Below are 24,745 nucleotides of genomic sequence, written 5' to 3' on the forward strand. Positions count from 1 at the left end.
AAACCCAGTGCTTAGGGGACTCAAGCAGGTGGCGCTGACACTGTCCTCCCAGGTCCTCAAGCATCTTGCAGGACACCTTTTATCAAAAAAGCCTTTTTTAATCAGGACCCAGAGGCAGGTCTGGGGTGCACGGGAAGGTGGGATTCCCCCACTGTGAGGTCACACCTGACTTTTCTCTGAGGCTTCTGGGATAAGTGGGGTGGCGGGGGGAATGTCGGGGAAGCAGCCTTAGCAAGGGCTGGGGCTCTCAGAAAGGCAGTGGGGACCCTGCTGGGGGCAACTCCAGGATGAGCTGGGGCAGGCGGTCCCTTTGGGAGAGGGGACAAAGGCTCTATGTGCTATGCTCCCCACCCCCACCCAGCAAGGGCAGCTTTCCCAGCACAAAGGCTGCACTGTGAGGCGAGGCCCTCCAGCTGGTGGGGACGGCCTGGGGTGGCGGGTGGGCCCGAGGAACGGCTACTGGGTCCAGAGTGGCAGTGGGGGGAGGCAGGGCGGCCCAGCACGGCCCATGGGAATACGTGGGTCCCAGGACAAGCCTGGTCTCCTCTGGCCTCCCTCCCATGTCTGTCCTGCAGAGGTGTGGAGGGGTCTGGGGACAACTTGGGTTCTCCCATCTTGCGTTGGCGGGACCCAGCTGTCAGGTGAGGGGCTGGCTCTGCACGCGGGCAGTTCACAGGCGGTGCCCCGAGGCTGGCTGGGGTCCTGAGCCCATGCCCAGCCGCTCACACCTTGACCTCGTCATCCTCCTCAGCGTCAGCAAACTTGAAGGTGTCGGCTTGCACCGTGCTGGGCACGGGGGCCCTGCTGCCTGCCTGCGGTGGCCCCCACTCTTCGTCCAGGCTCTCCCAAGAGGCCCGAGCCTGGGGCAGCACCTCCACCAGCTCCCGCCGAGCATCCATCTCAGTGTAGTGGCGGCTGCTTTGGCTGCCACCCCAGCCTGCTCCCCAGTGCCTGCCGGGGCCCACGTCAGCAGGTGCACAGGGACGCTCTCCTACCGGGCTGGCCGTCGCCTCGGCCGTTGGGCCCAACCCCGGGGTTACCCCATTGGGGCACTGTCCACGGGGTGGGGGGCTTGAGGCAGGGGTCGGGGGGTTTGCAACAGGGGCTGGGGGATTTGCAGCAGGGGGTGGGGCTGGGGTCTCGACTGCAGAGCCTTCTGAGAGGCTCATGACCCCCAGCAGCTCACTGAGGAGAGAGGGCCCAAGGTCGAGGTCCAGGCGCAAGGACAGGAGGGAGTCAGAGCGGCGAAGCTCAGGCTCAGAGGGGAAGGAGCTATCACGGTCTCGGTCACGAGGCTTTTCTGGGCGAGGCAGGCGAGAGATGGTGCAGAACCCGGAGTCCAGGCCTAGAAGAGAAATAGGGACCAGGGTCATAGCTGGGGTCCCTAACCAGGAATTCGGGAGGGGAGAGCCAGGACCAACTCCAGCTTGCTATGTGGCCTTTAGCAAGCCACTCCCCCATCTGGCCTCAGTTTCCCCTATCTTTCCAATACAGTGAGCCCCGTAGTCTCTTGTGTGATCCTCCTGTCAACCCTGGAAATTTACATAATCCTCATTCTCATTTTGCAGATGAAGAAAGTGAGGCTCAGTTTGGGACGAGGGGAAGGGCTAGCCCAGGGCCACAGAGTTTGATGGGCTGGAGCCAAGCCTGGAGCTCAAATCTCCTGACTCTCAGTCCCAACTGTGAACTTGTATGACCCCTGGTTCCCTGCCATGAACCCATAGCATACGGGCTGGTTTGTGGGCACAGGGATGGAACCAGCAGCCAGAGTCTGACTACATAGAAATCAAGACCCAAAGGACAGGCAAATGCCCTCCAAAGGTCCTCTGTCCCAGCCCCTGGCTCCAGGACTACCAGGACTGAGATATAGTGGTGGGACTGTGGACCAGCCCTCAGTGAGATTCTAAGCATCACCCCTGGAGAAGGACCGCAGGAAGCCTCTGGTGCGGGGGCAAAGCTGCAGGGCAGGAAATGGCCACCAGGTGGCAGCAGAGGCCCCGGTTCCCAGGTGAGCTGTCCAGAGGAGGAGCCAAGGTTACACCTGCCACTCCCCACCCTGGCAGGAAGTGCCTCTGGCTTCTGTCCATGTGAGTGGTTTTCCAAATTTGGCAAGTTACAGGAACCTTTGTTCACATAACGACACAGCAACAGCGCCTGTGTCCTGAGCACCTACTATGTGCCAGATTCTGGGCCACACTGAATATGTGTAGCATCTCACTGAATCTTAGCAATGACCCTGAGGGGCCCATTATACAGGCCAGGACTTGACTTATCAGAGGTCAGTTGGCTCGCTGGGACTCAGGCAGAACCAGAATTTGAATCCAGAGCCCTGGCTCTCTGTCTCTCCACTATATCATTCTGACACAAGGGAGCTGCTTCCATTGAAGGGGGCTAGAGTGGGCTGGCCCAGCCAAGGGCCTGGGGGTGGGGGGCGCAGCTCAGGGGCAGGTAGAACTCAAACCCCATCTCCCCACCTCTCAACCTCAGTGTTTTGGGGAGTGAGCAGGTTCCCACCCTGTGACCCCCCGCTCCATCCATGATTTGGGGTTTGGGCCTGACCTCCACGGAGGCTGAAATGCTGTGGGGAAAAGAGCTCACTTGGAGGCTTGGCTGAACCATCAAACACTCTGGGCCTCAGCCTCTGAAAAATAGGCAGATAGCCCAGGCCCTCACCGTAACTGGAGTGGCCGTCTGTGGAGGTGGCAGGGCTGCAGTCGAAGCTGAGCTTGCCTACCACGAGGCTGTCGTAGGCGGCCTGGTTGAGCTGAGGCAGGGAGATGGCGTTCTTGATGATGGGGGAGATGGCCGGTGGAGCAGGTGAGGGCGCAGGTGGGGAAGCCATCCTCCGGGGCGGTGCCCCTACCCTCCGCATCAGCTGCAGCTTCTTGGCCAGGAAGCTGCGGGGCGAGCGGTGGGTGCCCCGTGAGCTGCCACCGTGGTTGCTGAGGAAGGAGGTGTCGCCGAAGACATCCCCGCCACGGCCCACGTGCATGGTGTGGCGGAAGTCCCCCAGTGGGGGGCTGATCATGTCCGCAGTCAGCCGCCTCTTCCCCTGCGAGCTGGACACCCAGCCCACGGGTGAGAGCTTGCCCAGGTTCATGGCCGGGGTTCCTCCGGCCCCCTGGGGGCCCGGCATCGGCTCTGGCTGTTCACAGCTGCTGGTCCATGCCCACCGGGGGCCTGGGGAGGGCGCTGGGCTGGGCTAAGGGTCCGCTTCTCAGCTCCCTCCTTCACGGTGAAAGGGGGTGGATGGAGGCTGCGCCCCTGCTCTCCTAAGGTGCTGCCCCCAAATGCTGAGGCTATGGGAAGTCCATGGCTTGTCTGTCCCTGAGGCCTGGCTCCTAGCCCTGTGGAAGCAGCTGTAGGTGTTCTGTCCAAGAACACAGAAAGCACCAGACGTGCCTCAAATGTGGACAGCCCCTCTCCTGCCCAGGGGTGGAGACCTAAAAGAAAGAAAAGTAGTGGTAGGCCTGGGGGCATCCTGGGTCCAAATAATAACAGCTAAAGAGAACAAATGGGGACTCCCTGGCGGTCCAGTGGTTAAGACTCTGCGCTTCCACTGCAGGGGGCGCAGGTTCCTTCCCTGGTTGGGGAGCTAAGATCCCGCATGCTTCTGGCGCGAGCAAAAAGTAAAAAAAAAAAAAAAAAAAGAACAAATGATGGGGAACATGGAGAAAATGCTGAGCAGACAGACCCACAAAGGAGGACACATCGCATGATTCCACGTACAGGAAATTTAAGAACAGGCAAAACAAAACGATATGATAGAAATCAGAATTGTGGTTGCCTTTGAACAGGTATAGACTGGGAGGGGGCACAAAAAAATTCATCGAGCTGTACACTTAAGCTGCGTGGAGGTAAAATGTATGAATGGTCGTTATACGGCGCCCACTGATGAAGCACCTATGGAGTGCCAATGGCTTAAGTTCATCACTCATTCAACCCAGACAACAGCCCTGAGGGAGGCTCTATAGAGAGAGGAGAAACTGAGGCACAAAGAAGTGAAGGGACTTGCCTGACGCCACACAGTAGGCAATGGTGAAGCAGGCAGGGCTCCCAACCCCAGAGCCCTTGAACCCCAAGGGCCTCCTGCTGGTGGGTTGAGTAAGTCACCTCCCTTCTCAGTGGGTTAAATTGTCTTCCAGCAAGGCCAGGAGGGAGGAGGTGCCCGGTGAAGGTTTTGTGAACTGCTGTGTAAACAGCAGAAACCTTCGCCTTCTAGATGCTTCCTGGAAAAAGGATCCTGTGGTCAAAAGTGGTTTTTCCAGATGCCTACTACATGCCTGAGCATATTCAAGGCTCTGAGAAGGCCCGCAGGAAAGAACATTATCATAGTTTTGACAAAAGCCTTGTCACTGGGGAACAAGTTTTGGAAAAAGCTCAGCTGGTGCCAAAAGCTATTTCTTGCCTACTCCCTCCCCTCCTGATCTCTCCCCCACTTTCTTCCCCAGTCCCAGTCTTCTCTAAGCTTCTCTTGGTCTCACCCTACCCGTTCTAGTATCATAGAAAGTGTAGGCTGGAGGACACCTATGAGCCTATGGTCTCACATTTGGTTTTCCTGTGGCCCAGAGAGGCCAAGCTTGCTCAAGGTCACATCAAGAGAGCTGGTAGAGACGTCAACTCAGAGCCTTTGACTCATGTAGCCTTTACTGGCCCGTGGAGCCCAGTCTTGTCTCTCCAGATCACAGCACACTCTGAGGCTGGGGCCACCGCCTGGATTTTCCCTCCTCCCTCCGTCCCAGCACTCAGCTTGGGCTCTGCACGCGGCCAAGTGCCAAATCAATACCAGTTTAATCACAGGAGTTCTTTGTGATACCTTCATGCCAAAGGCTCACCCCTTGTCACCTTCCGAGGGAGGGTAGGTGGAGGATTCAGTGGCCTCACAGTGTGACCTTGGGCAAGTCATTTACCTCCACAGGCCCGGCACCTGAGCTGATAGACGTTGATAATGATTCTTAACAAGAACACCTAGATCTGAGTGTCAACTTAAAAAAAATTTTTTTGCTGCCACCTCCAAGCATAAAAACCTCAATTCTGCCCTTCAAATGTTATTTGAAATTCAAAATAGGTTAAATAACTAGATAAAAACAAAGGAGGCAATAAAACAAAGCTTGCTTTGTTTTCTGACTACATTCTCTTCCCTTCCCACCATCTGATCCTCTCCCAACCATAACTCCTCCCCCCGGGGGGCGGTTCTGAATCATCCCTTTCCCTGGCACCCCCGGCACCAAGAAGTCCTTGTGGAATGTTTGCTGAAGTTATGAAGCACTCTGCATTTGGCCAGCCACTACATGATGTCATCTGATTCTCCAACAGCCCCGAAAAGCTGGAGGGTTAGCCCATTTTACAGGAAGAGCCTCGGCTTGGAGAGAAAGAACTTGGCCAAGGTCACATGGCAGGTACCTGCCATGGGCCAGGTTTCCCTGCTCTGTTGAGATGAGGATTAAATCTCTGGAGGAGGGGGGGAGGGTGTCATCCTGAAATGTCATGAAGAGGGGTCACTGTGTGTGCCATGGGGCCACACCCACCTCTCCCCAGCCCCCAATTCCCTGGCTTCTAGAAGCAGCCCCTCCTTTCTCAGCAAAAGGGGCTCCAGCCCCCACCCAACACCCATGGCCACTTTGACTTGTGAGACCAGCTTCTGCCCCAATCTTGTGATGCCCCCACCTCCCAAATGTCTCTGGGCACCTCCAAAAGATCTCTACCCCACCCATTGCTGTAGAGAGACCTGCGGCATTGTGGAGCCGAGGGCAGGGCACTGCTACTGGGGACCTGTTTTCCCATGTGGAAAACAAGAACTGCATCGAACGCTGGTCCTCTTGCAGGAGAGTTTTAAGAGTGGAAGATGCTGTAAATTAAACCCTTGGATTCTGAAGTAGGGCTGGGTTTCAAAGCCAACATTCTTACACTAATATCTCTCATTCTGGGGACCCTTGATGGCAGCCTATTTGGCACTTGACGCTGACCACAGGGTATTGCTGGTGGTTAGGTGTGCCCCACGTGGCCCTGGAGTAAGCAGGGCTCCGGCTGTCCAGGAACATGGCCTATCTCCCCTCACCCGTCCAGGAATACTACCTGCTAATGCTCACAAACACCCATTTTACAGATGGCAAAAATGAGGCACAGAAAGGGAACTGACTTGCCCCAGGTCAGAGAACAAAAAAAGTGGTGTGGCTGGGAACCTCCCCAGGAGTCGACCAACATCAATAGTAAATGCCAGGGGAGTGGGTGAAGACTCCAGGGGTGCAGGGAAGAGTTGTTGGGGTCCGGGCAGATGCCCAGCTGCTGAGTACAGAAGGGCAGGCCTGGGAGGCAGGAGACTCAGCTCTGCAGATTCGGTGTCTGTGACCTGTGCTAGAGTGGTCACCGTGCAGCCTCAGCGTCCCAGGAGTCCTCATGTTTGCCCTACAGAGGACAGTCAAGCCTGGGTACTCGGTAGGAGCTTGCTCAATAGCAGTGATGACCACAAGGACAAGGTTTGGGGCCGGAAGCAGGGACCATGCGTTAGGGAAGGCCAACAGGGGCCGCTGTGGAGGCACCTGTGGTTGGAGGAGGCCCAGGGCTGTCTGACGGAGGTGGGGGGAGGGGGAGAGGCAAGGCTGAGGCGGGCATGGGGGCCGTGGAACCCTAGCGCTCACCTGGGGGTCACCCGCAGGCCCCTAGCGGGCACCACCTCTCGTCCTGGAAGCCACTACCTGCACATAGGCCCCCTCTCGCAAGTGTCCCGCTGGGTAACACCACCCCTGCCAGTGCGCAGCGGGACCCTGTCTCTGTTAGGGCTGCTCTGGCCTCTGGAACAAGGGGTTAACTCCCTGGGGGCTGCCTTCTTCTGCTCCTCAGCGTCCTGCCACTTCAAGACGCGGAAACTGAGGCCAGAAAGAGGGTAGCAAGCTGTCCACAGTGGCAGCGGAGACGCCGTTCTCAGGACGTCAAGGGGGATAGTAGTAGGAGGGAGCACCTTGGGCCACCAGGGGAGGAAGCGGGAAGAGGGGGAGACGCTTCTTGCCCAGACACCCCAAGTTAGAGCCGAATCAGCCTTTGGCTCGGCGAGGCTGACTGGCTTCCGGCAGGGTCTCCCGAAGTCCTCGCTTCCAGTCCCTGCACCGCGTTTCGCGCGGCTGTGTCCTCCGGGCCAGTCCTTTCACCAATCTGAGCCTCAGTTTCCCGATCCAGAAAATGGGCTTCAAACTTCTTGAGTCTTGCCTGTCTCGGCAAGAATAGAACAATCTCGAGGGCAGTCGGGATTGGAAGTCCGGGAAAGATTTTGGCCAGAAAACATTCCCTCTGGGAGGTACGGGGTCAGAATGCGGAGGGTCGCTCCGCGGGTAAGGGGGCAGCCGGCTGCCTTGGCCCGAGGGGAACCGGACGGGATGACCTCATCCGCTGCTCCGGCCTGGAATGCGGCGGTTGGGGGGGGGCAGGGTGCCTGGACCATCTCCCCAGCGGTCCCCCCCACTTCCCGCTCTCCGCGCGGGCCTCGCCAAGGGGCCAGACATTCCGACACATAGCCCCCTCCCCGTTCCTTCCCTTCCTTTCCCAGGGCAGGAAGGAGCCTAGACTGCCCTCGACTCGCCCCCTCCTCCCGCAACCCGCTTTACCTTCCAATTCTCTGCCACACTCTTCCCGCCGGGAACATTGCAAAACAACCCGAAAACTTGGAGCGTCCCGGCGCCGCTCCCGCGGCCAGCGCTCCGGGCCTGCCTGTTGGCACCCGGGGCGACTTTGGCAGGCTGGCCCCCCTCCCCCGCTCCTTGAGCCTAGCGGGGGGTGCCAAGTCCTCGCGGCGCCGCGATCCCCCTGCCGGTGTCCACGCCCACCCCGGGCTCGACGACCCGCGGGCCAACTCGCAGTTACCTTCTCTCCGCGAGCCGCGGGAGCGGGGGGCGAAGGGCGGACGCGTCGGCAGCGGTGGCGGCAGTGCGTCCCGGCGCGCAGCCCGGGCGAGTGGCTGGGCCGGTCTGCGCCGCCCTGGCCGCGGGCTCCGCGGGCTGGCTCCGGGGGCGGGGGCGGGGTGTGGGCCCGCTCCCTCCTCCCGCCTCTCCCCTCCCGTCTGCGGGCGGGGCCGGGCCCCCCTCCCGGGCACCGATCACGCCGCCCCGAGCGGCGGCGGCGAGAGCTGGAGGGGGAGCGGCGGGGGCGCCAGGTCAGGCTTTTGCCTGCTGCCTGGGGCAGGGGGAGCCGGGGAACGTGCGGGTTGCCGGGGCGAGGTGACTCGGTCCCCGGATCCCAAGCCCTCTTCCACCGGCTCCCTGCGTAGCCTTGGGGCGCCCTGACCTGGTAACTCTCGCTGCTGGGCTCTTCAGCCGCTCCCTGCGGGAGTCTGGGGAACAGGGAAGCCGGATCTCAGAGGCCTTGAATGCCAGAGTCCTGCTTAGACCTTAAATTCTACAAGCTGGGATACCCACTCACTTTCTCCTAACCCCCCTTTCCTTTTTGCTCCAGTACAGGCCCCCGCGGGTACCAGGACACAGACATGAGCCAGACTGGGGTGCAGGCCACTGGTAGAGTGGTGTGGTGTGTGGTCAAGGCTGTGGACCTTGGAACTCAACAGCCTGGCTTCCTATTCTGTTCTGGTCACTGCTTAGCCTTTCTGTGCCTTGCTTTTCTCATCTGTAAAATGGCATAATAGCAGCAGGCATCAGTTGTTATGTTGTTAAGTGTTCTCTGCTGTGTCAGCACCTAGGAATCTTGCTGAACAATTACATGAGGTCACACCTCAGATAGATGGGTTCCGAAAGCTTTATTGAGCACCCCTCAACCCCACCCATGAGGGGCAGGGAATCAGCCAGGCACAGCACTCTGTGCCATCTTCAAGGAGGGGAGATAGATCTCCGATCCCTGCCTCATGCTGTTTTGACCTCCTCTGATACTCCCCTGTGACTGTGAGCCCCCTGAGGACAGGCAGGAAGACCTGGGGCTGTCCTTGCCCAAAGAGACCCCTAACACAGCCTGCAGGAGAGGGGCGGGGCTCAGCAAGGTGTCCTAGAAGAGGTGATACCAGAGTTAACTTGTAAAGGACACACAGGCAGAGGGAAGGGCAGTGGAAATGCACACACACCTGGCAAGAGACAGAACAAGCTAAGGAGCCGCATGGAGGAGGCAGGTGTGGCTGGAGGAGGGGCCATATTTACACACACGTGGAAGGAGGTTTTTGCGGTTCAGAGCGCCGTGCTTCTTTCATTGGCTCCCAGAATCCTCATGCTGGCCACCAAGGGAGGGGTTATCTCCCTAGCTGGACAAATGGGAAAACTGAGGTATAGAGAATTCCAGCACTTGCTCACACAGCAGTAGCACCGAGACTCCAGTCGGTCAGAGCTCTTTCCCTGGGCTCAGGCTTGAAGGTGCTTTGCCCCGGGAAAATTTGGAACATCTCAGAGGCACTGAATAGCATGGGGGAAGGGGAGCTGCCCCTGAGAGGCTCAGATGGGGGGCACAGTCAAGGGCTGGGAGAGACTTGGGCCAGGCGTTGGGGGCTTAAACTTGGGCCAGGTGTCCCGCCTCACCAAGCCAACAAGCAGTGTGATCAAGTGTGAATTTGGAAGCTCTTGCTGTGAGCCAAGAACGTCCGTGAAGGACAGTGACGGAGGCAGGGACTAGCGCTCTGTGGTTATCATCTTTAACAGCAGCAGTAATAAGCAGCATTTATTGAGCATCTAATGCATACTAGGCCCTGTAGCGCCTCACATGCATCATCACATTTAATCCTCATGAGATCCCTGCAGGGACAATACTGCCATCATGTCCATTTTGAAGAGAAGCAAAGTGACTTTCCCAAAGCCTCCAACTGTGGCAGGATGGCCATACTTCCCGGTTTGCCCAGGACGGTCCCAGATGACGCCTACTGTCCCAGCGTAATTATTAATAGCACTTCCTTTCACTCTCAAAGGTGACCTGGTTAGACAATAAATTACACATCTAGTCAGAAGATCCCCGGAGCAGCTGGCAAAGCTTGGTGTGATGTCAGAGGCCCTGAGACCATGGGTAAGGCACTTGGCCTCTCTGAACCTCAAGTTTCTTGTCTGTAAAATGGGTATAATACCAGCATGGAAATTTGCTGCTCGTGGGTATTTACTACTTGCTGAGAGCCCCAGAGATATGGCCGAGAGAGCAGTGTTAATGGAAAAAGTTACAACCTGCCATACATACTCTCTATCTTCTTTAGCTCCGGGCTCAGGGGCAGGCAGGGAACAACCAGTGGTTGAGAACCTTCCTACTATGTGCCAGTCACTTTGTCTCTGCTAGCTCTCTGTGAGGCAACCTGTGAGTTAGAAATTCGTTGCCCCATTTTACAGATGGGTAAACTGAGGCTGAGAGGCGCTCTCCCCTCATTCTAAGCCTCTCTCCAGATAGAAGTACAGTACTTCTCTATATAGGCTGCATTCCTGTTCTTGGCTTCACTCCTGATTTAAGGATCCAGCTCAGTTTTTCCTTCCGGAAAATGAGAGAAAGGGAGGGGTCTGGGCATCCTTGTGAAAGATGCAGGGATGGGCAGTCCCCATTTCCCATGGTTTTCTCCTCTCCCAATTTCCTGTGGTCCCCTTCCTTCCCTTGTCAAGAGACTGTGCCCAGGAGCGCAGGGGTTAACCCTGGCAGAGCTGTAATCACCGTGCAGAATGCAGAACAAATGCCTCCCAGCTGGGGACTGGGAGCCGCTAGGTGGGACTGGCTGCCTGGAGTTCAGGAGGCCCCCTCTCTTCCTGTGTGCTGAGGAACCAGGCCCCTTGAGCCATAATCACAGAGCTCAGCTGCTGCCTCAGCTCACCCTGCAGACTGGGTGGGCTGAGGCCTGGGGCTTATGGAAAGGAAGCAGTTTCTGGGCAGGGAGTCCTTTATGGAGCTAGGGTGGAGGGGGCAGGGCACAGCTAAAGGGGTCACTTCCCTCTTGGGGACCTAGGAATGCCAGTGGCTGCCCACCAGGCTCCAGTGAGGTTTGGAGTGGGAGCCTTGAGCTGAGTGAGTTAGCCACATCTATCAGCCCCCATCCCAGCCCCTCCCTAGGAGGATGCATCGTTTCCATCCCAAAGTCTGGCTCGGCTTTCCGTCAGTTTATGCATCTGCTCAATGACCCACTGATTGCTCTTCTCAGTCCTTTGTCTTTTTTTTTTTTTTTCTTCTTTGGTGATGCCACGAGACATGTGGGATCTTACTTCCTGGACCAGGTATCGAACCCATGCCCCCTGCAGTGGAAGTGCAGAGTCCTAACCACTGGACCGCCAGAAAATTCCCCCAGTCCTCTGTCTTTTGAGTGTCCACTACCCATCTACCCACCCACCACCCACACTCCTATCCATCCATCTACCCATCCTTCTACACATCCATTTAACCACCAATTTACCCATCCGTTAGCCTATTACCCATCCACTACGCCATCCTACTACCCACTACACCTCAGTTGACCCACTGCCTACAGCCCTATCCATTATCTAGCTACCCCCCACCCATCCATCCACCTCCCCACCCACGCCTCCTTCCACCCCTATCCATTTACCCACCCATATATCCACCCCCCCACTCTATCCATCCAGCATCCCTTGTTCCACTGCCCACACCCACAGCCATCTACCCGCCCGCCTGTCCCTCCATGGGTCCCTCCACCCACTCATTCCCTGTTCATCCTGTGATGATCTTACATCAACTTATACCTGGCCTCTGCTGACCAACATGAGTTTCTGAGCATGTCGTCATCTTTCTCAGGCACACACCTCACTCACCTTCATCAATGGGTTGCCCTTGGGCAAAACATCTTTGAAGGCTGCTTTGCAATGTCACCTCCTCCTGGAGGCCCTCCTTCAGAGTGAGCCTCTCCCCTGCTCCTGGTCCCTCCTCCATATTGGCATCGGTTACTCTCTGAGCTAGCTCTCCAATGAGACAGTGATGTCTGTGCTCCTGGCGCATTTGGGGAACAAATGGTCACAGCCAGCATAGGAAGGGGGTCCTTTTCACCCCGACTGGACTGCATCCACCATGAGGGCAGGTGTCCTCCTTCTGGGACCACTCCAGGGACACTCTCCATGGGCTGACCTCCCGGCAGGGGCTCAGACACACCTGGGCATTGCAGGGAAGGGGGCAGCATTGGGTTCTCCAAGTGATTTGTGCTGCAGGCTAGTTCCCCAGCTTGGGGAGACTAGCAGTGGGGCGAAGGGGGCTACCTCATGCTCTCACTTCTATCACCCAGCATGCATTTCCAAGTCAGACCAACCCGAGTTCAAATCCCGGCTTTGCCTCTCACTAGCTGAGTGACCTTGGTTGAGCTGCTTCCTCGCCTGGGCCTTGTGATGAGCCATAAAATTCACTACCTGTCCTGTAGGTGATGGTCAATGAAGGGTAGCTATTATTATTACTATTGTTAGAACTTTCCTTTCCCAGGAGGCGATTTCATTTAACACACATTAAGTAAGTGCCTGCTGTGGGCCAGACCCTGGGCTGGGTACCCTGTGAGGAGGCAGTGGTGAGTAAGGAATGCAGTCCCTGCTCTCAGAGATTTGTCTGGTCTGGTGGGGAAGACAGAGGCCAGGAACTGGTAGGGCTGAAAGGCCAAAACAGTGGTAGAAGGGGCCAGGGAGGCAGAGGACTGACTGAGGAAGTCCAGGGAGGCTTCCTGGAGGAGGTGGCATTTGAACTAGGCCTTGTGTCTTGGGGTAAGATTGCCCACAGGTGGAGCTTGGGAGAGAGCTGGTCTCGAGAGGGGAGAAGATAAGCTGGGGAGGGTCTACTGTGGAGGATGGGAGAGAGGCCCTGAATGCAGTGCCTGGCCCTCTGTGGTGTGGACTAGCCTTTCCCCAGCAATGGCTGCCCGCAAGTGTCACAGACCCTGAGGTGCCTTGGGATCCTTACTGGGGTTTCTCATTAGCAGAGGCCTGCAGCAACCTGGCCCCAAGTTTTTTTCCCTGGTTGACCTTGAGGACAGGAACGTGCTCTGAGGGGAGCCAGGGGACAGAGACTTTCCTGGAAGGAACCTTCAGCCCTTCCTTCCTAGTTCCTTCCGCCTACCCCAGATCCCCAAGAGTCAACAATTGGTGGAAGTTTCAGGGCCTCAGTGGGCTTCTGAGAACACTGAGGCCCAGAGAGGGTAGGCCTTGCGGGGGCTGCACAGCGAGTCAGCAGTGGAGCTGGAGTCCTTGGCTGCCCCACACCCCATGGCTGCCTTCAGTGTGAATGGGCATGTGTTGAGTACCTACTGTGTGCCAGCTCCCAGCCTAACAGGATGAAGCAGACAGGCTCACAGAGAGTTAAGGCTCAGACAGAGCACGGACTTGGCAGGGCTTCCAGGAAGGCTGCCTGGAGGAGGTGGGACAAGGCTCTACACAGATATGTGAAGCTGTGCGAACCAGAAGGTGTGAGAGCCAGGCTGGGTACACTGAATGTGTGTGTCTGGCATGGGTGTGTGTGCCATGGGGTGTCAGCTGGAGTGATGACTGAGTTGCTGGGGCATCAGGGCCTGGCCTGGGGCTGGCGGGTGGCCTGGGGGCCGGGTGATGACAGATTAGTCCCTGGCTGTCCCCGCTTGGCTGTTTCTTGAGGTGATGCCTGGGTGTCAGTGGGTTCTTGGGAGCAGCAGGGTCAGGATGGGAGTTAATCCCAAGGGTACTTTAGAGGATGGGACTGTGAGGCCCACAGGGAGAGCATGGCTCCCAGAAGCAGGCAGCTGTCAGGGCCGGAAACGCCTCTGGAATTCCAGGCTCTGGGAAAAGGGCTGGCCGCGTGGAAGAGTTTTCTCAGCCAGAGCCTTCCAGGCCAACTCAGCTCTGGTTCCTTATTCACTGCTCCACAGGGAAATGGGGGAGGGGAAGCCCCCCCCCCCCGCCCCTCAGGCTCCCTTTCTCCTGGAGAACAGGACAAGAAGTTGGAGGGGGGCTGAGGAAGGATGTGGGGTCAGTTCCTCCAGGCCCGCCCCTGAGGACAGTCAGATGGATGGGTGGGGGGGGGGGAGTGGGGGTCTGAGGTGCCTGTAGCTGCAGGGGGTGGGGAGGGACAGCAGAAGGGCCAAGGCCAGGTGACCCTGCCATCTCAGAGATGATGATGCTGGCTTCTTCAGACCTGGGCCAGGTGGCCAGGGGCCTGGATGGAAGGGCAGTGTTGCACGGGTGGGCGGGTCCTCCAGGAGATCTTTGTTCTCAACATGAGGAGGGGCGGGTGTGGAGAGAGCAGGGGCAAGGGGTGGGGGGGACAGGAAAAGTGTTTGAGGAGCAGAAACAATGGCCTATTCTCTGCTGCCCAGCCTGGCCTGAGAGATAGGCCTGTGGGCTGAAGGCCAGCCCTGCCTTGCCCTGACCATCGCTAGCATCGACTCCCCCAGCCTATCCCAGCCCTTGGGGCTTCACCTGGTCCTGCCTAGGTCCGGTGGGGCTCCTTCCTCAGCCCCACAACCATGGGCTCATTCCTGGATGCATGGGTCCGTCTGTTTTCTTCTAACAAAAGCCAGCCCACTTTGGTGGATGCAGGGCTTTTACATACGTGATCTCCTTTATGTGGTGGACGCAGAAACAGAGGAGGGAAAGCCCTTCCCACTGGCCCACGGCCCCTGCCTGTTGTTCGTAGAGCTGGGAGTGGAACCCGGTGCTCCCGGCTCTGAGTCCTGGGTTCTTCCGATGATCCCCCTTCCCACACAGCTTCTTAGCTCCTGGTTTCCTCCCCCCTTTCCTGGATGTATGATAAGAGGAGGATGAGCTGAAGTGAGGGGAGCAGTAATTAAGCACCTCCTAAGTGCCAGACGCGAGCTTGAGCTCTGGGCTCGGTGCTTTACTTGCATTGGCCCTAATCCTCACAACACCATTATACAGATAAGGAAACTGAGGCCAAGGAGGTAAAGTTACTTCTTCAACCTCTTGCGGCTCGGAAGTGGTCCCACTGGATTCAAACCTCAGTCTGTGGCGTTCACACTGCCCTGCTGCCTTGAGGGCAAAGGCTCTGAGACCACGAAGGGACCCTGTCCTTGCAGTGTGAGGATGTGGGGAGGAACCCCGCGTGTTGCACACACATCTTCCTGGGGCCGGGATTGCTCAGAAGCCTCCCTGACTGATGGATGTCGCCTCTACTTACACCTCTTTGGTGACTGGGAGCTCATTCCAAGAGAACAGCTCTGCTGGTCAAGAATTTCTCCCTGAAATGGAGCAGAAATCAACTCCCCATAACCTCTGCTCACTGCTCCTCCCTCCACTTCCTGGGGCCGTCCCCTGACATTCACCCTTCCAAATGTCTGCCCAGGAGTCAGAAGACCTGGATCCTACTAGTCCCAGCTGTAGATCTTGGGTAAGTTCCTTAGCCTCCCTGTGCCTCAGTTTTCTCATCTGTAAAATGGGAATAATAATGCTGCAATCAAAGAAGATGGCTGGAAAAGAAGCTTTACAAACACAGGTTGGGGGTGTGTATCATAATGATTGCAGATGTTCAGGCTCCTTGTACTTTTCTGAGTTGTTTCCTGAACTGAACTGTCATGTCACAGCAAGCACTCATTAAGTAACTCCTCGGCACCTGGCAACAGGGCACAGCCATTGCCTCTGGATGCAGGAATTTGCACCCCAGCTCGCAGAGGGGAGACGCAATGGCTTGTACAGTTTTATGTGCAGAGTAACCTTTATTAATTCATAAAGACCCTGACACCATCCTCATGGGTAAGTAGGGGATCTCACAGGTGAGGAAACCGGCCCAGAGAGGTGAAGTGACCTACCTGAGGTCCCACAGCACTTTTCTGCAGGGCGATTGACTGTTTGATACTCACCAGGCCATTCCCTTGTCAGGCCTGCAGGGGTTAACTGGGCTGGCAGGCACTCAGGCAAGCAGAAGGGAGGGTCTCATGGAGAGTGAGGGGTGGGGGGTGGGCAGCCCCCTCTAGGTCTCTGACTCCACCTCGGTGGGCAGCTTGAGCCCCTGCCAGCCTCTTGTTGACTCAGCCGGCCTCTCTCCTGCCAAGGCCTGCTGGCCAGAGCTCCCACGGGGAGGCTCAGGCCGCATTCTTCTCGGGCTGGAGCCTGGGGGGTGGCTGGCACCTCCTGGTGGAGGCTGTGTGCTGGTTTGTGGGTGCTGGGCCAGATGCTGGGGCGAGGCAGCGGGATAGCCTAGCCTGAGAACCGGGCTGCTTGAGCATGTGGCTCAGCTTCGCCATTAGTGAGCTAGGTGATCTCAGCAAGCCACTGCCATCATCCTGTGTCCACTCCGTGCCTCAGTTTCCCCGTCCATCAAATGGATACGACGATAATAAGCCTTGCCAGCCCTACCTCATGGCTACTGGGAGGATCAAAGGAGAAAACGAGTTTGGCCGGAGTGAACGCCCTTTGCAGTTCAAGGACCCAGGCACGTCGGCTGGCCAGCCAGCCGGGCATTCTCTAGGTTGAGTACATGAACAGGAAGGGATGCAGGGGCAGCTCTCAGCTGTGGCATGTGTCTGCCTGACATCCCTGTCTCCTCCCCAAACTTGACATAGTGACAATAACAATAATAACCCCTCCTTCCAAGCGCACAGCCCTTGAGAGTTTACAAAGTCCTTCCATACCCATTATGTCAGGTCACCCCCACTCCCCTGCCTCAGGGCCTTTGCACTGCTGTTCCTTCTGCCCAGAACACTCTTCCCCCAGGTGAGTGAAAGGCTGCCTCCCTCTCAGCTCAAGTGTCACCTCCTCAGAAGCCTATCAGACAACCCATCCAAATTAACTTCTCCCCGACCCCTCACCCCACCAGCACCCTCCCTTCCACTCGGTGTCTTTCGTGACTGCCATGACCTTGTTCATATGGGGGGATCATCTTCCCCCAGGACATTAGGCTCTATGAGGGCAGGGACCATGACTACCTTGTTCACTGCTGTGTCTGGAGTTGGACCACAGCCTTCCGTGGTAGCTATTATCGTCCCATCTTACAGGGGAGGAGCCCGAGGCTCAGAGTGGCCAAATGATTTTTGCCTAAGGTCACAGAGCCTGGAAGGACTGGAGCTGGTCGGGGGGCTCTTTCCAGAACTGTCCCCACAACTGCACCGCCTGCCTCCTCCTCAGGCCCCACCTGTCACCCCCATGTAGTCGAGCCCATGCCTCCCTCCTTACACACAGTAGGTGCTGTGCATGTATTTGTTTGGTGGAATGTGGGGAACGATTCTGAAGATTCTGTAAAGCGAATCTTCTGGAAAGATTCATTTTTACAGAAGAATAAGCCACTGGATGCGACACACATATCTGGTTGCTCCTCTAGCAGGCCTCTGGGCTAACACCTTGGGCCCAGAGCAGGGGGCGTGCCAGGGGCCTCCTTACCCTGCGCAGGCAGGCTGGCTGGCCTAGTAGCCCTCCCAGAATTGCATCTGCGGCAGCTGTGGGGTGGCCGGATGCCCCACCCCCGGCGCCTCTGGGCCCTGAGCCCAGGCCGCAGGCGGATCTGTGGCTGGCACTGCTCCTTCGGATTGGGGTGGGAACACCGCAGGGATTTTAAAAATAAAGAGCCTTGAGACAGTGGCCTGGCCCAGCCGGCCGTGGGGCGGGGTGGGGGCCAGACAGGGACAATGGGAAGCTGATTCTTAGGGGCTGTCCACCCACAGGGAGCAGCCAGGCCGGGGGAGCCCTCTTTTCCCTGCCCCCCACCAGTGCTGCTCTCCCAAGGACTCTCCTTCCCCGCCTATCCTATGCCTATCCTAAACATCCGTCTCAAATATTTACTGAGCACCTACTATGTGCTAGGCCTCAGTGACCGCGGGGTGGGAACCTCCAGCCTCTCTTTCCCCCAACTGTGTTGCTCTCCCAGAGCAGCCCCTCTCCTCCTTATCCGACCTCAGGCCGGATGATTTATTGAGCGCCTACTATGTGCCGGGCTTGTTCTGGCCTCCTTCCTTTCAGCCTCTAAGCGCTTTTCTCTTCTGCTCTCACACTCCCTCAGGCCAGTTCTGTCTGCCTCTCTCTCCTCTGGCCCAGCTAACAGGAAGCAGCCGGAGAGGTCAAGGGCTGCTGGGCCTCCAGAGTCCAGCGTCTGCATACACAGGGGCCTGTCGACCGGGGGGTGGGGGGGGGACTTCCTGTTTATGAGAATCAGAAGGACCCCCAGGGCGGTGCCTTGGACAGGCCTGCCGGGCAGCCCCTCTAGTCTGAACCTTAGTCCCTTCCTGCAGGGTCCCCCCTACCAGCAGCCAGCTCAGACCCAGGCACTGCCCTCCCCCCATGCCGGGGAGGGCGAGAAGGGAGGAGGACTGAGTCTTCGGAATGGCCAGGAATGTGGGAGTCCAGTGTCCGCAGGAAGCATCCCTGGCTCCAGGGCCCAGCCCCCCCCACGTCTGGGTGACCCTCCCCATTCTCCTCCCCCAACCCCAGAGCCCTCCCCTGCTTTGATGGTGGAGGGCCTGAGGGAGTCGGGAAGGAGGAGGCCAGATCCCATCCTGCCCCAGTGGGACCACAAGGCTTCAGCTCTGGTTTGACCAGGCTCTGGCAGCCTCAGTCTCCCATCTTTGGGTGGGGGTGATGGGCCAGTAACTCCATCAGCCTCATCTTGCACCCACCGCATTTTGCCCTGAGGCCTCCATGCCGGGAGGATGGGGCAGGGCTGCTAGGAGGCTTGGAACCTACCGGAGAAAACTGGGACCAAGATGTTACTTCACACCTTCAAGAAGTATCCCTCCCTGTTCTAAGCCCCAGGTCCTAAGAGCTGGGGTGGGGGTGGGGGGGCAGACAGAGGGCGGGGCTGGCCAAAGGTGCCCAGGGGAAAGCAAACAGCCCTGCCCTCCTCACCTCTAGACAGCCCCAGCCAATCCGGCCTGTGGTTGCCCAACAGGAGATACTGATTGTGGGCCCGAGGGTCATGGTCAGTGGAAGAGGCCCGGCAGAGGGAGACCTGCCCTTTTCCTCTTCCCCCACCTAACCCAGAAGGAGGTCAGGGACACCTGTCCTCTGTCTCCCCTCCCCTAACATCCCACCCCCTAGCTCAGGGTACCTGGAGACAGACCTTTAGGACACAACCTCATTACTGTTTAAGGCAGTCATCCCCTGGAGGGCGATGGGGGCACCAAGGAGCCCGCTAACCCAGAGGAGGCAGTCAGAGAGGGCTTCCCGGAGGAGGCCACCCTCTCAACATGGAAGCCTAAAATTGGGAAAGGATGTGCCTGGCCTGGGAGAGAGCTTGATCAAAGACACGGCATTTCCAGAGAAATGCTAGTGACATGGTGGGCCTGGAAAAAGGTGCAGATGAGGGAGCAACGGGAGATTATGGGTGGGGTGGGGGATAAGATCATTCCTCAGGGCCTCAAAGCCTGCACTTTCCCTGGCTCTGGAGCGCCCTCTTTTGCCCCGGGCCAGGAGGCGGAGGGGAGTCGGGTAAAGGAACCACTGAGATTGAGATTCAATGTGGCTGTGTGGATCTGGTGAGGGCAAGGGCCTGGGGCCTGGGACTGGGACCCTGGCCTCTAGCTCTGTGAAGCTGCCTGGAAAAGACTGCAGGCTGTCCAGTTCCTGAGAGACCTGCCCTGGGCCGGAGCATCTAGGTACTTCCCCAAGGCGCTGGGGCTGCTTGTACAGGCCATACCATGTGGTGAAGACAGTCCTGGCTCTGCCGTTCCAGCTCGGTGACCTTGGGCAAGTTATTAACTTCCCTGGCCTCAGTTCCCACCTCTATAAAATGGAGCTAAAGAGAGGACCTGCCTCAGAGGGCTGTTGGTAGTTGGAATTAATTTAGCAAAGCACCTGGCACTAGTGAGCCTTTAATACCAGCTAAATATTATTACTAATTGGGAAAAAGAGAAAGTTGGTTTTCCCTCCAAGGATATGCCAACAAGTGGGTGGAAGGTGTTTTAGCAAAAGAGACCACAAAAAAGGCATGATACTCAGCCCCTGGGATGCCCAGGCTTGCCTGATCCAAGCAACCCCCTGGGGTTCTTGTTAAAAATACCAGCTTCCCACCCCCAGTCTCTGACCTGGTAGGTCTGGGGTGCGACAGGACTCGGGATTTGTAAGGAGGCCTCAGGCCTGAACCTTCTACCAGGCAGGTATGGGGAACGTTCCTCTCTGATGACAACAAGGATTCACTCCAAATGCTTCCTCCTCGGGGAAATAATTCCTTCAAAATACCCTTTAAAAATATTTGCTGTTTATTGAGTATGCCTTGCCTGTTCTAAGGCCTTTCTGTGTTAACTCATACAATCCTCACAATAATCCTGTGACATGTAGGTACTCAGAGCTCCTCCCATCTTACCGATGGGGAAACTGAGGCCTAAGGGGAACCTGAGGAAGCTAAAAAACTTGTCCAAGGTCGCAGGAACTCTGTGACTTGTTAGGAGTCAACTTGGGACTTGAACCTGGACATGAGCCCTTACCCACTGGGTTGTAGTTTCCCCACCTGCCTCAAGTCCCTGCGATGTTTGACAAGATTCCTCCAGGTGTCTCAGGGCCAGAGCTGGGAATCCATACTTTTCACTCCTTTGTCCTCTAAGGGTGTGACCCTTGAATCAAGAAATGGCCGGTCCTGCTTTGAACCCCCTTGGGAGGCAGAAAACTGGGATTCAACTTTCTGTGCCCTGCTTACTTCCTCCGGGTGGTCTCCGGTAGTTTGGTCTCCCTGAGCTGGTTTCCCTACCTCTAAATGGGGATGCACCACCTCCCTGGGTGTTGTCAATGAGTCACCAGACCAAGGATGGGAAGGGGGTTTGTGAACTGTTGGGGCTGTGTGTTTTTTGGGACCTGGGAGTGGCCGAGGTGGGGGGTGTAGGAGGACTGGGGACAGTCTAGGAGTTGCTCCAGTCACCTGCATCCAGGGCTAGTCCTTTTCCAGCTAGTGTCACCAGGACTCCAGAGGCTGGGGAGGCCATATAGTGATGGGAAGAGAGGTTGATGGGGAGCCTGGCTTCTCCCTTCCCGCCTGGCACCCCAACATGCCCTGGCTGGCAGCGGCTCATGATTCACCAGCTTTAAGCCCTGGTTTCATCAGTAATCAGGAAGCGCACCACTAGAGAGCCTGGGGCATTTTCTGGAGAGCCCAGTGCCCTCCCAGAAACTGGGGGTGGGGTGCGGGGGTGGGGCTAGGAGGAGGGAGCCTGGGAGGGAGAAGGGAAAAGGTCTGGCCCCAGAGAATTTGCATAAAGTATTCTTTTCTTTGAGGAGGGTGAGAAATGCCCAGTACCTGACATCCCTGGAAACCATTCACTCATTCATTCTAGTTTATTGAACCCCTTACACTGTGCCAGTTACCATGGACCTAGAGAAGTAAAGTGAAGTTATCCAGAAACTTCCTGGTGGGGAGATTACTGTGTGATTGGCTAATTCCTGCACAGCGCACTGAGGAGCAGGTTTACAAAATTCAGAACCCACAGAGGAGAGAACGATTAATTTGGGGTTGGGTGGTTGTGGCATGGATCGGGGAGGTTTCAGCAGTTCTGAGGCCCCTACCAGGGGGAATGACAGTGTGGGTGGGGATCAGATCCTTCTGCCACTTCTGAATGGTTCCTCTCCCATCTGGGCCTCAGTTTTCCCACCTGTGAACTGGGCACAGCGATGGAGCCTTTCTCCCGGGGTTGTTATGAGAATTCAAAAGGTTAACTCATGTAAAACACTGAGAACAGCCCCTGGTGTGTGGTCGTCACACGGGTCAGAGTGTGCCTGGCAGACGGGGAGAGGGCTTTCAGGTGAAGGACACTGTCTGTGCAAAGGCCCAGGGGTGTGCAGCACATGGGTACGATGGACATCGGTGGGGTGGGGTGAGAGGTGGGAAGGGGCATTTGAAGTATTGTCATTCCCTGTGGACACTCTCCTTAGGGCAGTGGGGAGCTATGGAAGGCTTTTGAACAGAGGAGTGACATGGCAGATCTGAGCACCAAGGCTACAGAGTCGTGATGGGCTGGAGGGCCAGATTGGGGCAGGGAGACCTGTGAGGAGGTGGCACAGGGTCTTGGTGAGACATGGGGAGGCCTGAACTCACACACTAGCTGTGGGGATGGAGAAACCTGGAGATGAGGACCAATAGGGGGACACCTAGCTGAACTGACAGTGACGATACAGTGAGGGAATAGACACAGTGTGCTGAGGAGAATGGGTCCAGGTGTGCTGGGAGCCACTGATTCGGAACATACTAATATACTTAGGAGAGGGTGTTTAAGGAGGGCCTTGAAGGGTGTATAGGAGTTGTCCAGGCGACCCATGAAGGAAGGGCTGTCCAGACAGAGGGCACCAAAAGCAGAAGTGTGAAAGCAGTGGGTTTGGGGAGGAAATAATGGGGTCAGGAGTTGGGGGGCCTTGGGTGCCATCTGTAGGCTATTGGGGGTTGGGGGCAGGTCAGCAGGCTGAGCAACAGGAAGAGAATATAAACATCTCTTAGTTTCCTGTGGCTGCTGAAACACATGGCCACAAACTGCGTTCCTTAAGGCACTCTGCTTTAAAACAATAGAGATTTATTCTCTCACCGTAGTGTCGGCAAGGCTGTGCTCCCTCACAAGGCTCTAGGGGAGAATCCTTCCTTGCTCCTTCCAGCTTCTGGTGGCTCCAGGTGTTCCTTACTTGCGGCTGCAAGACTCCAATCTCTGCCTCTGTTTCCACATGGCCTTCCCTGTGACAGTGTCTTTTCTTATAAGGATGCTTGTCATTGGATTCAGGGCCCACCTGGATAAAATCCAGGATCATCTCATCTCAAGATCCTTATCTTTTTTCTTTTTTTTGGCCACGCCATGCGGCTTGCACAGGGATGGAACCCGTGCCCCCTGCAGAGGAAGCGCAGAGTCCTAACCACTAGACCGCCTGGGAAGTCCCACAAGACCCTTATCTTAGTTACATTTGCAACCACTCTTTTTCCAAATCAAGTCACCCCCACAGGTTCCAGGTGGACCTATCTTTTGGGGGGCGGGGTGGGGGAGGTTACCATTCAACACACTACAAGATCCTAAACTCTAATCCCAGGGCTCCATCCCAGGTGCAGAGTCTTCCCCCTTTCTCCTCCTTCGGGACTCCTAGTCCCTCCAGTCCTGCCCTCTGGATCAGGGAGGGCGCCCCGCTGTTCACCCTTCCACCCCCAGGGCCCAGAAGCGTTTGGACACGTGTGCAGAAGTAGCAGCCTCCCCGTCTCCCTCCTTCCAGTAGCCAACGCCCTCAGAGGCGGGGACCTGGCTGGACCTGTGGGGGGTGAGCGCCACCTTGTGTGCGTTTGGGAGCAGTGCGGTCGGAGGCTCCAGCCGGGTCCCTGCCCTGAGACAAGTGGCGCACGCGGCCACTTACAGTGCTCCAGCTGTCCGCCAGCCGCTCCGCACACATCGGTTCTGCTGGCCTCAGTGTGAAGTGGGGGTTATCACCCCCATTCTCCAGACCTGGAGACGCCGGCTCAGAGAGGCTATGACTCGCCAGGGTCACACAACTTCCACTCCCGTCTGACTCCAAAGCCGCACCGTAACAACTAGACACGTGCACCGGGCGTGGGGCGGGACCTGTCGACCCCGGCGGCTGCGGGGCTTTTCGGGGTCTACGTTTCCCCAGCTGTAAACGGGGCGGGGACGCGCACATGAGCCCCCTAGGTGGCCCCTTGCAGGGAAACCCGAGGAACACAGAACTCAGCTTTTCGCTGAGGTAGTCTGTGGACCTCGCTGCTTCTCTGTACTTTTCAAACGTTGGTCTTTAAAAAAAAAAAAAAAAATTAGGTGTTTATTGTTTTTCTCTAAACATTTTCATAAGTGTGAACTATTTAATAGTTTAAAATATATACTTACTTTCAGTTCCCCTCTCTGAAAGGAGATAAGCTAGGGCAGTTTCTTCCACATTCTTCCAGGAATGATCTCTGCATATGCATATAAATATATATGTATATAAACACATAAGTATATACACACACCCATGCATGTATATTCACACACCCCCATTAAAAAAAACAGTGACATGCACTATACATTCTGCATTTGCTTTTGTCACTTAATGACCTTTTTGCATTTAATCCATATGATTACATATAATTTACTTTGGGGAGTACAATTTTCTATTGAAATACAACATATATCTATAACTATATCTATATATTTCTATATCTATATCTACATCGTAAATGTATACAAGGTGAACACAACATGTAGCCAACACCCAGATACAAATATGAACACACACACACAAAAGACATGAACACAACCACCTCCCCATGAGCCCACTCTGTGCCCACTTCCAACTCCCTGCAAAGGGAACCACTATCCTGACCTCTCAGATTTTGAAGTTTTTGTTCTCTGTGTAAATGGCATCATGTCCTCGTTTGTCTGCAGCTCCTTTCACTCCACATTCTGTTTGTGGGATCCAGCCATGTTGTTGCCTGTGGTTGTACATTATTTATCCGCATGACTGTGTAATGCTCAAATGTGTGACTATACCACACTTTATTTTATGCGTTCTACTATTAATGGACATTTGGATAGTTTCCAGGTTTTGCCCATTACAAATAGTGTTGCTATGAATATTCTAGCGTGGTATGTGTCTTTCGGTGAACATGTTGGATCTATACCTAGAGACAGAATTGCTGGGTCAAAGGTATATGTATGTTCTGTTTTAGTAGAAGCTGCCAAAAAGTTTTCGAAAGTGATGGTAACAATTGACGTTCCCACCAGTTCTGATTACTCCATATCCTCACTCACCCTTGATATCTTCTGTCTTTTTCATTTTAGCCATTCTGGTAGGTGTATAGTGCTATTGCACTGTGGTTTTAATTTGCATTTCTGTGATTACTAATGAAGTTGAACACCTTTTCATGTATTTATTGGCCATTTGGGTATCCTCTTTGATCTGTTCAAGTCTTTTGCTTATTTTTCTATTCTGGTGTCTTTTTATATTTGGTGTTT

The 24,745-nt window shown here is 56.1% G+C and overlaps 1 protein-coding gene across 2 annotated transcripts; it reads right to left on the minus strand.

Moving 5' to 3' along the window:
* Positions 1-77: 77 nt before the first annotated feature.
* On the minus strand, positions 78-7,970 carry CDC42EP1 (CDC42 effector protein 1). Of its 2 annotated transcripts, none has more exons than XM_061205349.1 (3): positions 7,855-7,970; positions 2,674-3,443; positions 78-1,345 (listed from the first exon to the last, which is right to left on the minus strand). In XM_061205349.1, exons 2-3 carry the CDS (start codon positions 3,134-3,136, stop codon positions 723-725), a joined length of 1,086 nt encoding a protein of 361 aa, XP_061061332.1. In that variant the 5' UTR covers positions 3,137-3,443; positions 7,855-7,970; the 3' UTR covers positions 78-722. The 2 variants fall into 2 exon arrangements, with proteins under 2 accessions (XP_061061332.1, XP_061061333.1); XM_061205350.1 differs by lacking the exon at positions 7,855-7,970 and adding an exon at positions 7,599-7,822.
* Between the last annotated feature and the right edge of the window lie 16,775 nt (positions 7,971-24,745).

Source organism: Eubalaena glacialis, chromosome 11, assembly GCF_028564815.1.
Source record: "Eubalaena glacialis isolate mEubGla1 chromosome 11, mEubGla1.1.hap2.+ XY, whole genome shotgun sequence".
Lineage (NCBI taxonomy): Eukaryota > Metazoa > Chordata > Mammalia > Artiodactyla > Balaenidae > Eubalaena > Eubalaena glacialis.